Here is a 13,712-nt window from a genome sequence, read left to right as displayed (position 1 = left end):
GAGGGTTTATTCACTTACTGCCTGCTATATCTTGCAATCCTTTTTTTTTTCGAATCGGAGAAATGTTTTCTGCTTTCTTTGAACATCATTGCAATAGAAAACTGTTTACTGCTTTCTTTGAACATCATCGCAATATAAAAGGAAAGTATGATGTGATTTACTAAGACATCGCATCAAAAATTTAGTAAGACACAAAGCACTTCCGCTCAGCCAGTTGTCCGTTGTTCAGACGTATTTTGGTCAGAAGCCACCATTTACTCCAGTTAGTGTAAGACAAGTGCTAGGCTTGAAAAATGCAGCCCACCCACTACAAAAGTAGACACATTCCTGCTTTTTGTAATTAAGCTACAAGTATAGTAGTATAGACAAAACCACTAATCACAAGTCAGAAATCATCGTAGAAGCTGTGTCTTTGTGGTATCGGAGACTCGAAATGGATCCTGGAATCCAGAGTTGAGTAGCCCTTTCTGATCATGCTTCCATTATCTACATCGGCTTCGATCACAAACACGCTGCAAACAGGCCTGTGATCCGAGAACCTGGACTCCCCTCTGATGTACTGCAGCTGCTCGATTCCCTGGCCGTGCCACAGTATCCGGTCACACCTGCATTTTACACGGATGGATCCGTCAGAAATTTCAGTTTCTTCTCAACAAGTGTCAGTGCTAGCATGTCTGAATCTTCAGAGCATGCAGCTTGTTCTCCTACCATGCAGGTGTTCTTCGTTTCTTCTTCGATTTGGCCGTCTCCCCTGCGTATGAGTCAGAGTTCTGCTTGTATTTGTACGTCGGTGCGAAGTAGATCTTGCCCTCTTTCCACCCTTTGAACACTCTCCCTGCCTGTCTCTCGATCATCAACTGCTCAGGAATGCGATCTTGTCAGTAACATTTTACCAAACTAAGCAGGTGCTTACTGTGTCATATCACTGTAGCATATCTGAAAAAATGCAGGTTTACACGGCAGCATTGTTCATTCATACTTCATATACTAGCTCATACCTGGTCTTTCTCAAGTAATGTATCCCAGTCATTCTCCCCCATCAACGTCTTCGTCTCGTCGTAGCTTAGCGCGACTCGGTAATTCAGGTCTCCTAGCCATATGACCCGGCTGGATTTGCAGATGAGTTCATCATTAGTTAGTAGTACATTTTGACAATGCAGAGTTTGTGAAAATGTTTGTGCATTGCAGCCTTGAGCAAATGCATGATTTTTTATCGGCAATGGCTTACTCATGGTCAAGGATCTTGTCGGGGATACGCTGGCCAGGCACCTTGCAGATCCGCGGGAACTGCGTGCTCTTGATGATCTCGGCGACGTCGGAGTTCCTCCTCACCTCGTCGCCTTCCTTCTCGCCGGAGGCGAGGTGGCTGCAGACGAAGCAGACGCTGGTCTGGTGCAGCGTCATGCTCATCGCGATGCAACCCTGCAAGCAGGAGAGCCAGCCATGGCGGCGCCATGAATCCAATGAACCAAACAGCGAGCAGAGGCAAAGCAAGACCGCGTCGAGCACCTTGTTGCCGAGGCGGCCCATGATGCCTCTGCCGACGGAGTCCACCCTGAGGTGGCCGATGTACTGCACGAGCTCCCGCCGCACCCACACGGACAGGAAGATGCCCACCATCTGCTTGCTCGCGATCAGGCAGTAGTTCACGCTGCTCCTCGCCAGCTCGCCGCCGGCGTCCGGGCCCCCGTCTTCGTCGGCCGCCGCCGCCGCCGACGCCAACGACGGCGGCGGCGACGCCTCGATGCGGTAGAGGAACTCCCGCATCTCCCGCGCCCGGCGCTGCATGGTGGACGGGTCGGTCAGGCAGGTGCACGTCTTCACCAGCGCGCTGTCCACGCGGTAGTTCTTGCTCAGCATCTTCAGCGACGGCTTCTGGAAGAAGAGCATGCCGCCGCTCGACGACTTGGGTATGGAGTCGCGGCTGCCGCTGCCGCCGCCCTGCCGGCTGTCGGAGGTCTCCGGCGGCGACAGCTCGTCGCCGGAGGACTGGTCCTGGGGCTTGTTCAGAGCTTGGTATATGAGGCCCAGCCACTTCGCCGCTGGCTCGTTGTCCTCGATGACCAGCACGTTGCCTGCGTTCAGAGGAACGATCTCCTGAAACCTGTGCAACGTCTCAGAATTGATCAGCAATTTCTTCAGAGATGGCATTCATGTTAGCATGCTGCATTACGGCTAAGAATGCAAAGTTATCTTCAACTCATCATGTCCATGCACAAACATAGAGCAAATTTATATGTTTTTTTCTATCTCAAGAATGCAACGTCAGATGATGAACTGATGCAGAGTATTAAAAAATGGGAAGTATTTTTGTACCCCAAGACATATATATCAGGTAATCCTTCTATCTGTAGAAAATCCTCCAGGTTAAGGCTGCTGTTAGGAGGCTTCCCAGCCACATTCCATGTGCCTACGAACACCCTGCAAAATTGTCAGGTAGGGTCCAAATTCATCACAACTTCCTTTTCTCTTCAAAAAAAATAACATTCAGTTTAAATAATTACCGGTATTCCCGGGTATCGAACTGCCTGTGGGGTGAATCCAAGCAGCTTAGAGTCAAGCTCTCAATTTTTGTGGCGCAATGCCGATCTGAAACCAAGAAAAACAAATTCATCAACTTAACTGCATCATGTATTCAGCGTAATCATGTGTTTGCATACGAATTCTCCAAAATGATCAGAAAACCATGCAATGTTCACGCAGCAAACTACGTGCCTGAAAAGCTCTTGCGGACGGCAGGGGAAGAATCCAAGAGCTCCGACCTATCGTCGCATTTCTCATCCAAACCTACCCAAAAAAACATACAAAAGAAAACACAATGCAACCGTCAACCATGGAGTTCTCGTTCTCCAAGCTGATGAAAGCTTGAAATTGGATGGCTTAGTGCCGGTTCGTTCAAAAAAAAGAGAAAGCTTGAGAGGATCAAGAGCAGTGGAACTAACCGAAGACGATATCCCTCCGCGATAGCAGCTTCTTGTCCGAGCTCCCCGTGCCGCTCCTCCCTTTCTTCCGAAAGATGCTCGACATGAATGACTGTGAAAAAAAATAGAGCAAGAACAAGCAACAAAATTCAGCCACATTCTGAATTTTCTCCTCTTTTTGAAGGGATTTTTTTGGACGAGCTGCTGAGAGATCTTACCTTCTTCTTCTTGCCATTCTTGACGAATTCATCAACAGAGGCAGGCTTTGGGATGTCACAGGGAGAATTGTGATTTGACATCCAGCTCGATGTAAATGAAGCAAGCAAACGGTATGGACCCTCATCCGGGAGCCTATCGTGGTAGGCGGTTTTTTTTCCCGGCAAAGCGAGAGCGAAATGTGGAGTAGTGGGGGCAGAAAATTGGGGGGGGGGGGGGGGGGGGGGTAAATGTGGGTGGTGAAAATGGGTGGCAGGGAGGGAATTGTGAGTGCTTGAAATGGGTTCCTGGGATTCAGGGGAGCTAGATGCCCTTGGTTCTTTCTTTCTTTCTTTCTTCTTGCCTCCTTGGTGCCTTCTGGAGTAGGAAATTTTTGTCTGTGTTTTTCTTGGATTTAGCAGATGAAATCACGTTACTTAGGATGCTTCTGGTTTGTCAGCTTATTTTTGGGTTTAATTATAGGCCATTTAAGAGTATGATGGCCTGATGGGTATTACATGGATGTACTTGCTGGGGAGTGGGGCGGTAAAATAAAGTATAAGCAGCAAGATGATCTGCAGGCTAAAAAAAATAAGAAAAACCTATGTACTTGGGATGAGCCGGTGCAGTTTTTCATCACATGGGGAGGTTGCTTGTTTTGCATGAACGAAGCATCAATCGCCAAGCTTTGACCTCCAATTCATAAATTTTATAAATATCACCGACTTTTCCATGCTGAGATACCATCTGTTGGCTGGTTTCAGCGCCTCTGAATTGAGATATGCAGTACTGGCAAGTTCATGTCTTGTCGACATGTGTTCTTTTTTCTAAGTTTGTTGGACAAAATTAATAAATTAATATTGCTGAAGAACAGGCTGAAAGGCATTCGCTCGTCAGGAGAAGTATAAAAGGCAGAATAGCTCACACACAACTTGTCCAGTATATGAATCCATTACAAATTTCTGTTATCGCAACATCTTATGAATGGTGAGCCACAAAACGAGAACACAATGGTGATGTAAATTCATCCCCGTTTGTATCTTCTAGGTCATCGCCTAATTTGTCCCTAAAGTCTCTAGATATCCATGTTACATGCTGCATGGTTTCAAACGAAACGAAAAAGAAGGATGCTACAAACTGCAGCCCATACTGAATAGTATGCTTAGCCACTTCTTTGTGGCAGATGGGGGGATAAACTGTATGTTCGACGGATGAAAATTCCTCAGATGCTGGTGGAAACAGAGCCTGCATCAGGCATCAAAGGTAAAGAATGATCATTCCAACCTCTTTGGACTAATGTGTTTCTATATCTGATAATAATGTGCAGTTACTTACAGATGGTTACTGAAACATGTTGTCAAGCTTCTGTCTGTACTGAGCCAAGCTCTGCATCCAAATTTAAAGAATTTAGGGCTGTAAAATATTCGCAGAGATAAAGGCATTTGTCCATAACTACAAATAATATACTGCTCAACTTTAAAATGTACTCCTTACAATTACAGGGAAAAACGTCAATATCAATCGTAGGCCATAAAAGACCTTGTTGTGGTCAATTGATTTGAATTACGGATAGGGTTTAATAAAGTACGGGTGCAACATATGGACTGACATGTTGAGACACCAGTGAAGCAAGTTATGTTCCTATTTCAGTTTGTATAGTTTTAATAGTTTGCAGCATATGGACTGACATGTTTCTATTTCAGTTAGGCAATATATAGTTTGAATCATGACATTGCATCCAACACTTTCCAGTTGTAAATAGAGAGAGAACTCTTACCCTGGTGTAGGCATAGACACCTGCCTCAGAAGGGCCTGCCGGACTCCCCCGTCTAATAAATTTTCCTTCCTTAAATATATACAGCATAGGAATGCCAGTAGACAGTTCAAGGCTGATAACCTGAAACAAAAGTGGTTGATACCTGTTTCAATAAATGAACTCAGAATAATGAAAAGTAATACCAGAAAATAAGTATATTACCTCTTGAGAAGTCAACTTGTCTAAGTGCATTATAATTGAACGAAGTGAATTGCCATGGGCAGCAATCATCACATGCTTTCCAGCCACAAGCTGAGGTACAATCTGTAGATCAAAAGACAGATACAACTTAGAACAGAAACTTCCTCTTAAATGGTATAGTCACAAACAGGAAGGTAGGTCAATACAGGGTCCTAGGTTGGATGCAGCATCGAGTGATGGCAACAAACCAGATGACAAACACAATAATAGAGAAAATGCAGGTAAGCAACTATTGCTACACCAGATGTCCAACTGAAAGAACAGTATTCAATCATATCCTTACTTGATCTTTAAAATAAGCAACTGCTCTCTCTGCACACATCTCTAGGCTCTCGCCATTTGGGGGAGGAATGTCGTAACTGCGACGCCATTCATGAACTTGTTCTTTGCCAAAACGATCAGCAGTTTCTTGCTTGTTAAGGCCTTGTAGTTCCCCATACCTAACAAGATGAGATAAAGTTCTCATGTGATTCAAGTGGCTAAACTACAGGTGCATATTACCTAATGATCACTCTACATCATAGAGGGCAGATAAACTTACATTCGTTCATTCAGCTGCCAAGCTGTTATGACAGGAATTGATTGCTTCTTTGTCTCTTCACTGTATATCTTGCTCCACCTGTGAGCTTGTTCGCTCTCACTGTGCACAACAATTGGAACCTATCATGGTTGCATGTGTCAGACCCTGTTTACATATTTGATCTCAAATGCAAAAATGCCCTGTTTTTCTAGTGGAGATGTCCAAAATAGAGAGGGTAGAGAACCTTCTTACGACGATGCTGCATCATGGCAAGCATAGCGGTCATCTGAGCACGAATTAGTGACGAGGTGTATATTACATCAACTGGGATATTGCATATCCTTTTACCCGCCTCAATTGCCTCGTCAACACCCTTTGGGGTCAGGGGCACATCGACGCAGCCAGTAAATAGATTTTTCTCATTCCATAGCGATTCACCATGCCGGATCAATATGAGCGCACTTTCACCTGCAAGAAGAAAGAATGTTATTATAGCATCACGGTATCAATTATAGCAATAACAGAATGTGCAGCTACTACATTCCAAGTCTAACAGGATTTGAGATGGTTACTTGATTTCTTTGGGGTGTTTCCGCTCTCGGGGCTCAATGGTAGCTGAGCCGGCTCCATCACCGAAGAATGTGAGTTTGAAGCGCATACCAAACCCAATTTCCGGGTGCCCGAGCAGCACCTCCCAACCAAAACAAAACGCACTTTGCTGGTTCTCTTTTCGAAACCAAAGTTGGCACCGGTGCACAACGACTTGACGGATACGAGCGCATGCTGGGACGTGGAAGCAGCCATCCTGTTCTCCATAGAAACAACAACACAACATTCAGCGATTTATTCTTCCTCTTCCCTAGTCGACTAAGATTGAGCAATCTGGAGACGGCTGGTCCACGCATCAAACCAAAATAACCACACTACGGAGATCAGGAAACAGAAGCGACCGCGGAATCCAGTAAAATCACCGCCATTCCCCTCACCATGGATTCCAAATCGCAAAAAAGGGGAAAGGAATGAGGGGAACACATTCATACCTGGGAAGGAATCGGAGAACAGCACCACGCCCGCGGACTCGATCGAGAGCGAGAGGGGGGAGGGGCGCGTCTTATAGCTCTGGTTGGTTCCCCGTCAGGGTCGGCGAAACCGAGCGAGATCCGCGGTGGCGGCGGGCGGGTGGGTCGACGGAGATCGCCGGGGTGGCGGCGAAACCAAGGAGGCGGAAGGGCGAGGACGAAAAAAAAAAAGAATAAAGAAGAGGAGGATTCGTTTGTTGCACGAGACGAGCACGAGGCGTTCGTTCGCTCTCCCGAGTTCTGGCGCAAGTGCGGCGCGGTGCGGTGGGTCGGTCTCGTCTCGGGCTTCCGTTTTATAGAAGCGACCGGGGTTAGGAGACAGACCGGGTGGGTGGGTGGGTGGGTTCGCTCTTGGGCTCTTGGCTCGTGGTGGTTTCAGGTTTCCGACGAGACGACCGCGACGTGGGCTGGTGCTGTGGGAAAAAGATTGTGCTTGCGAGTTAAATTACCGGAAATGTTATACGACGGGATCCGGGTCCTCTCGTGCGTCCCCTCTCTATCCAAGAAAATCGCAGGGAGGAGCCAGAGCTGAGCAACGAGGAGAAGACGGCCGCCGCCGCGGACCTTTGGCGCGGCCGTGGAGGAGGACATGCTTAGCGAGAAGAGGACATGGTTGTCGGCGACAAGCTTTAATATGGGGCGTGGACGATAGAGGATGCAGCCGCCGGCGACCACCTCTAGCGTGGGCCGTGGATGGTGGGGCCGCCAGTGATGACATACGCTGTGGGGTGTGAATGGTGGAGGACCTGCTTAACACGGAGGACACGGCCGTTAGCGATGACCTCTAATGTGGAGGACCTGCTCGACACGGAGGACGCGAACACCAGCGATGACCTTTGGCATGGACCGTGGGTGGTAGAGGAGGACCTGCTCCTCGTCAACTACATTGTCGTCCGCTGGGAGTATCGTCTAATCCCTCACAAGTATCGTTTGATACCTCACAAGTATCACATTACACCTCACAGGAATCATCTGATAACTATAATATCAGAATACGATATCATAAGTAACGCGTGGTACCTTACAAGTATCACTTGATACCTCACATGAATCATCTGATACCCACCGATATCATAACATGATATTGCAAGTATCGCGTGGTACCTTGCAAGCATCAACTAACACCTCACAGTAATCATCTAATGCCCGTTGTTATTATAAACTGGTAACACAAGTGTCGTCTGATACTTCACAAGTATCACCTGATAGCTCGCATGAATCATTCGATACTCACCGGTATCCGAAGTCGATACTCTCACAGGTATTAGAACTTATACCTCGTAAGTATCATCCTGTCTGAACGAGATTCCGTTATATAAGCATCCCTCTAAATTACACGGTGTTTGAAAATTTAAAATTTGCTGGGATACTACTCGACTTGAGCACGGTTTGAAGAAACAACTTGGAGTCTCGTAGTGGTATCGAAATTTGGAAGTTAAGTTTGGGTGGTGGGAAAAGTGGTGGAAACCAATTTGACATGATTTTTTTTAGATAATGGGAAATTTTGACTTAATCGGAAATGAATTTATTTTCTATTTTTAAAAAGGGGAAATGAATTGTTGGATACAGAGAAGGCAGTGCAATTGTGCAATTGGAAATTTGAAATTCCCAAGCCGACTTCATCTACACTAATATAAAAAGCACAAGTTGTTTACACTAATATAAAAAGCACAAGTTGTTTAGTTACAATTAGCGCTTAACCCTCCCAATTAGCGCTTAACCCTGCAATTAGCGCTTAACCGTCGCCAAATCGAAAAAAACCGCGCCCCGCACCCCTCGCCTCGCCTCGCCCTCCTCCGCTCGTGCGCGCATGAAGAAGAAAGAGGAACGAGAAGAGAAGAAATCGAGAAGAGGAGAAATCGAGAAGAGAAGAAAAGGGACACTGTCAGGTGGGACCCGTGTTCCTTTAATTAATCTTGCACAATAATCATCCTCTTAATCCTGCGTTATTATCTCATTGACACGTGGGTCCGGTTGCACAAATTCTTGATTAAATCTATATCTATACTCTATACTAATCTACTAATATAAAAAGTACCAGTTCATTACCAATCCCGCAATCTTTTAGACCCACTCTCACGTGGGTCCCACCTGTCATCCCTAAGAAAGAAACCGCACCGCGCACGAAAAAAAGAATCACTGTGAAAGAAAGAAACTGCACCACACCGCGCCATCCCCATGCTGCACCGCCCACCGGAACGAACCCACGCCGCCGCTCCGCCCGCCTCACCTCACCGGCAAATCAATCCACCGCATCCACCGGCCGCCGCCGCTGTTGCCGTGATCCTAGAAGATTATGCAGGCACCGCCACATCCATCCCCGATGACGTGTTCTTCTCCCACATCTTCGTGAACCTCCCAGTAACATCCCTCGCATGTTTCAGGGCAGTTTGCCGCTCGTGGCTGCCGTCGACGACCCCGCCTTGGTCCGCTGCCACCTCAAGCGGTCGCGCGCGAGGCAGCTGCCAACGTCATCCTTGCTTGCCGTCACAAGCACGGAAGATATATGGGACAACAAAGCACACTCTCCAACTCCGAGGTTGTCAGCTTCACCGGCTAAGGCTTACCCTGCGAGCGGCGGCTAGACCGGGAGCGAGAGCGGTGGCGGCGCCACCGCTAGACATCACCGCCGAGACTGATCCGATGCTCCACAAGTCTATCCCTAACGGCGGCCGTATCACCTGCCATATCATCCCCACCCACTGCGACGGCCTTTTGCCTTCGCCATGTACAACATGGCCATGCTCGTGTGCAACCCGGCCACCCCAGGAGCTCGTTGTGCTGCCGCCCGGCAGTGGCAGCAGCCCATGCCCACGGTCTACAGAATCAACGGCGGCGATTGGCTTCGACCGCATGGCGGAACAGGTACGTCGTCATCAGGTGCTTCTACTGCAAGTCCCACAACGATCCGCCGGTCTACAACATCGGACACGAGATCTTCACGCTCGACATAGGTGCCGGCGATGGATGGCAGCGCATGCAAGACCAGTCGCGTGCCATCAGTCCCGGCGGGAGGAGACCCGCTGCCTGCACACGTGGGGGTTTCTTCTACTGGTTCATCAACGACTCTCAGCCATGCGCGCTGCTGTGGTTCAGCCTGCGAGACGAGGCGTTCGACGCGGTCCCGTCCTCTCTGGGCTGCACGGCCTGCGACAACAACGACCGTCTCGCGGACCTCACCGGTGAGCTGTGCTACGTGCATCGCGTCCGCACAAGCGTGGCCACCCACGAAGTTTGGATGGCGGCGGCGGTTGATGACGATGACCAGGAGTGGTGGCTGCGATACCGAGTGGACCTGTGACACAACCTGTGGGGCGTGTGCCGCCGCGGCGGTGGCGGCGGCAACAGCCAACGCTGGTTCCACAACTTCGGCGCCACGGCGGCTGGCGACAATGGTGTGGAGGAGGAGGCAACGTTGGTGGCCATGTTGTACAAGGAGCTGTGGTGGCACAGGGAGCGGAGCAAACAGTTGTGAGTCGGCTCATCTTAAAAATAACTTACACACATTGACATGTTTAGTCAGTGTTTGTTGCTGCTTCAGACATCTTGAAAATAACTTACACACATTGACATGTTTAGTCAGTGTTTATTGCTGCTTCAGTGTACGGAAGAAAAATGTCATAGAGAGGCATGGGGGTAGGGGTTTGTTTTTACAAATTCAAAATAAATTTGATCAAACAAGAAATCTTTAAGTACATACAGAACCTCAAATTGATATGGTAAGCTCGCCAACATGTGAAAAGATAACCAAGGAGGAATGATATGGGACTTACTATCAACATCTTAAGGAATGATTTATTCCAATAAGATTACATTACCAGAACATAATTTTTTTATGATTTATGTTACCACATACTAACCCTCATGATTGATTTAGACAATGAATGTATATGGTCAATATATGTCGACGTGACTTGCACGTACACGCTCACTAGTCTCCATTAAAAATGTGTTACATGCGTGGACGTGACCCTTCGTAGATCCTCGGAACACATTTCAATTCTCGATCTCCTGGTGTCCCCAGGAACCAATTCAACCTTGGCCATAACCAAATACAAATATACAATGCCAGCAGTTTTTGCATCAACCATGTGATGCATGCAATAGAGAACGCAGATACGGAGTATATACGTACGGAGAAAACCACAAGTTCAACAACCTCCAATTATTTTATTTTTCTCCGTGGCTTCTCCAATTTTCATCTTCCACCAGATACTTTACGTGTTTAGTGTTTACCATGGGCTCCTCGCCAACAACCATGAGGAATTTCATGACACCGAGCAGCATTCAGAGCATCTGACGAAAAAGGTTTTCGTTTTAAACCGACAAGAAGCTTTTGGAATTCTTGAGTCTTCCTGCCACGGAAATGGCAGCTCTCCTTTTCTTCCCTCATTCACCTACCCAGTTCTGGCTCTGAACCGGTCAATCGATAGTTCAACTCTCACGATTTGGGTGTTCTTTGGTTTCATAAAAGGATTTTAGGATATTCTCTGAAGTCTGAACAATGCATGTTTCGATTTGATGGTTAACAAACCTATGATTAAATTATCTTGTGGCAATACTGCAGTGCAGACAGCAGTCAAAGGCTCAAAGCTACTACTGCACATGTGCTTTGACACGAACTTTCGACATTTTTTTGAGTACATTAGTATTGATACAGTCGATTAGCTTGCTTGAACTGTTGAAGGTTTGGAAGTCACCAGTCAATCGATATTCAGTCAGAGTTCAACTTCATTTAGTTAGGACTTGCCACAAAGGATGGGAATTTTTGTTGTGTTTGGCTGTACCAATGACAGTATGAATAATGAGACATGTCTTTACAACGTTATACTTACACAAACACAAGACTTTTCTTCTCTAGAAAACATAAGACCAATTTGATAGTATATCAGAGGACCGGTTTGTTATATATCCTTTCACTTCTTGGTACAGATTGCAAATGTAGTACTCTGCGTATTGGAGACCCAAGGAGCTCCGGTGACGCATTTGCTTTCGGCGTCTGGGCTTAGGCATGTCGCACCCTTTCTCTTCATCTGTCCGTAGTCCCGCCTCTTGTATGAAACGCCAAAATTTACTCGAAAATCTGCCAGAGAATGTAACATGCTTATGTAACAAACAACAACCCCTTTAGGCAAGGGATACTGTTTTCAGATGAAAAAAAAAATCAGACAGGTTCAGAATACCACCACCATACCTTGTTTGCACCTAGTCTGTTCAAGTCATGCATATTCCTTTTCATCATATGCTCACTTGTAAAATCCAACCAGGAAGATGTCGTATAGGAGTGTGGTGTTGCCGGGAATATTACAGTCTCCTGTTAAATAAGTAAATCTTCTGTAAATTTGTATATTTTTTCTAGCGAATGCTAATAAGGGAGCCAGACAGATAGCACTGAAACATCGTTAAATACATGAAACTTAATCTGGTCTCAAATTTCTAGAATTAAATTAAGATTACTTGTTTGATTACTTTTTTTTTCTTTCGTTATTACCTGAGAAGCAACCTGCTGGTTCAGGTCCGTATGCCAAAGTTGCAGGTATCATAAGCTTGCGCTTTCCACCTGTAATGTTATTGCGATTTGCAACAGAGACACGATGTGATTAAGAAAAATAAAAGCAGTACTATATTTTTAGCATTTGACACACAAAGAGATGCATATGCTTATTATTTCTGGATTTCTGACAGTACCAACGAGCATGGGTGGCACACCACCGCCACCACTGATTCCCTGTTCAAGCCCTCGGAGGATCTGAGAATGAAAATGCGAACGAACCAAACAATAAGATTCCTTGCATAACTACATAAGATGCTTGCTACGATCGAAGATGTACGTGCAATGAACAAAAGCTGCGCACCTTGCCTGCGCCAAGGCGCATTGTCAGTGGCCGTCCTCGCTTGTAGGTGCTGTCGAACACTATCCCGTCAGTAAATCTTGCAGTGTAGTGTACCTTACAACCATGAACACAACTCCAATTAACACACTTGAAACTCCTATCAGTGTCATGGCGAGAAAAAAATGGCAGGTTTATTCGTTGTCGAACTAACTAAAGGATCGGTACTGATGCAAATTGGGCAAATTTATGATCTGCCAATGCTTAATTACTCCATACAGGAGTTAATCATATTCAGAAAACACAGGTTCTTCTAGAGAAAGTGCGAGAAACTCTTCTGTCGGAACTGACATTTATGAGCTGGCCGCGCGGGGGCTGGGCGCCGGTGCCGACTTCGACGTCGCAGTAGCCGAGCCCCGACTTGACGACGTTCATGTCGCACAGCTTGTCCCCCACCGTCGCGTAGTACTCGATGCGCGTCGCTCCGGCGTCGCCGGCGGGGCACAGAAGCCCAGGGGAAGCCAGGAACCCCGCGCCCAGCGCGAGCAGCCCCCTCCTGCCGGCCGACGTCGCCACCGGGAGACTCCAGGCAGCCGTGCACGAGGTCGACGACGGGGAGGAGGAGGAGGAGCTGCTGCTGCTGTTGCTGCACGCCGCGACGGTGAGCGGCCTGCCCGGTTTGGCGACCGGAGGCGACGGGATTGGGTTGGAGGCCATGAGCGAGAGGGAGGAGGAGATAGGAGGAGGCGCCATCGGTGAGTGAGTCACTTGGGGAGTAGAGAATCGGATTATCCCCAAACTGTGGCTGCTGCAACGCGGGCACCTCTCCGTCGCGTCGTTATAAACGCCCGCGTACGTCGTCGCGGGCCATGGGCTTTCCCAACTCAACACCCGAGGACCGAGGAAGGAATCCTCGTTTTTTTTGCGGGACAAGCCGCGTGTCTCGTCGCCAAACGGCGGCCGTGGCCCGTGGAACGACAGATGATTCCAGGAAAAAGTACACCGAAGGTCCCTCAACTTGTCATCGAGTTACAAAATCGTTTCCCAACCGCAAAACCAGATATCAGGCGTCCCTCAACTAACAAAACCGTTCACTTTAGATCCTTCGGTGGTTTTGACCCCGGTTTTATCTGACGTGACGGCTGAGTC

At 47.5% G+C, this 13,712-nt stretch overlaps 3 protein-coding genes across 3 annotated transcripts; all 3 read right to left on the bottom strand.

The window, feature by feature from the left end:
* Positions 1–2: 2 nt before the first annotated feature.
* Positions 3–3,330, bottom strand: LOC127762402 (type I inositol polyphosphate 5-phosphatase 5-like). The gene is made up of 10 exons (XM_052286910.1): positions 3,140–3,330; positions 2,943–3,033; positions 2,716–2,787; positions 2,505–2,589; positions 2,317–2,421; positions 1,510–2,104; positions 1,229–1,422; positions 999–1,107; positions 709–857; positions 3–605 (listed from the first exon to the last, which is right to left on the bottom strand). The coding sequence occupies exons 1-10, from the start codon at positions 3,218–3,220 to the stop codon at positions 386–388; spliced, it is 1,701 nt and encodes a 566-aa protein (XP_052142870.1). The 5' UTR covers positions 3,221–3,330; the 3' UTR covers positions 3–385.
* A 646-nt stretch (positions 3,331–3,976) lies between these two features.
* Positions 3,977–6,984, bottom strand: LOC127762410 (2,3-bisphosphoglycerate-dependent phosphoglycerate mutase 1-like). The gene is made up of 9 exons (XM_052286918.1): positions 6,694–6,984; positions 6,226–6,458; positions 5,898–6,121; positions 5,675–5,793; positions 5,417–5,573; positions 5,095–5,196; positions 4,894–5,013; positions 4,452–4,502; positions 3,977–4,361 (listed from the first exon to the last, which is right to left on the bottom strand). Exons 2-8 carry the CDS (start codon positions 6,455–6,457, stop codon positions 4,458–4,460), a joined length of 999 nt encoding a protein of 332 aa, XP_052142878.1. The 5' UTR covers position 6,458; positions 6,694–6,984; the 3' UTR covers positions 3,977–4,361; positions 4,452–4,457.
* A 4,494-nt stretch (positions 6,985–11,478) lies between these two features.
* LOC127762413 (photosynthetic NDH subunit of lumenal location 4, chloroplastic) lies at positions 11,479–13,388 on the bottom strand. Its single transcript, XM_052286923.1, has 6 exons — positions 12,915–13,388; positions 12,588–12,680; positions 12,421–12,481; positions 12,224–12,292; positions 11,927–12,046; positions 11,479–11,815 (listed from the first exon to the last, which is right to left on the bottom strand). The coding sequence occupies exons 1-5, from the start codon at positions 13,314–13,316 to the stop codon at positions 11,979–11,981; spliced, it is 693 nt and encodes a 230-aa protein (XP_052142883.1). The 5' UTR covers positions 13,317–13,388; the 3' UTR covers positions 11,479–11,815; positions 11,927–11,978.
* Positions 13,389–13,712: the final 324 nt, after the last annotated feature.

Source organism: Oryza glaberrima, chromosome 2, assembly GCF_000147395.1.
Source record: "Oryza glaberrima chromosome 2, OglaRS2, whole genome shotgun sequence".
In the NCBI taxonomy this organism is placed as follows: domain Eukaryota; kingdom Viridiplantae; phylum Streptophyta; class Magnoliopsida; order Poales; family Poaceae; genus Oryza; species Oryza glaberrima.
Note: the sequence above shows the minus strand (reverse complement) of the source record. Positions and strands in the feature narration are given on the sequence as shown.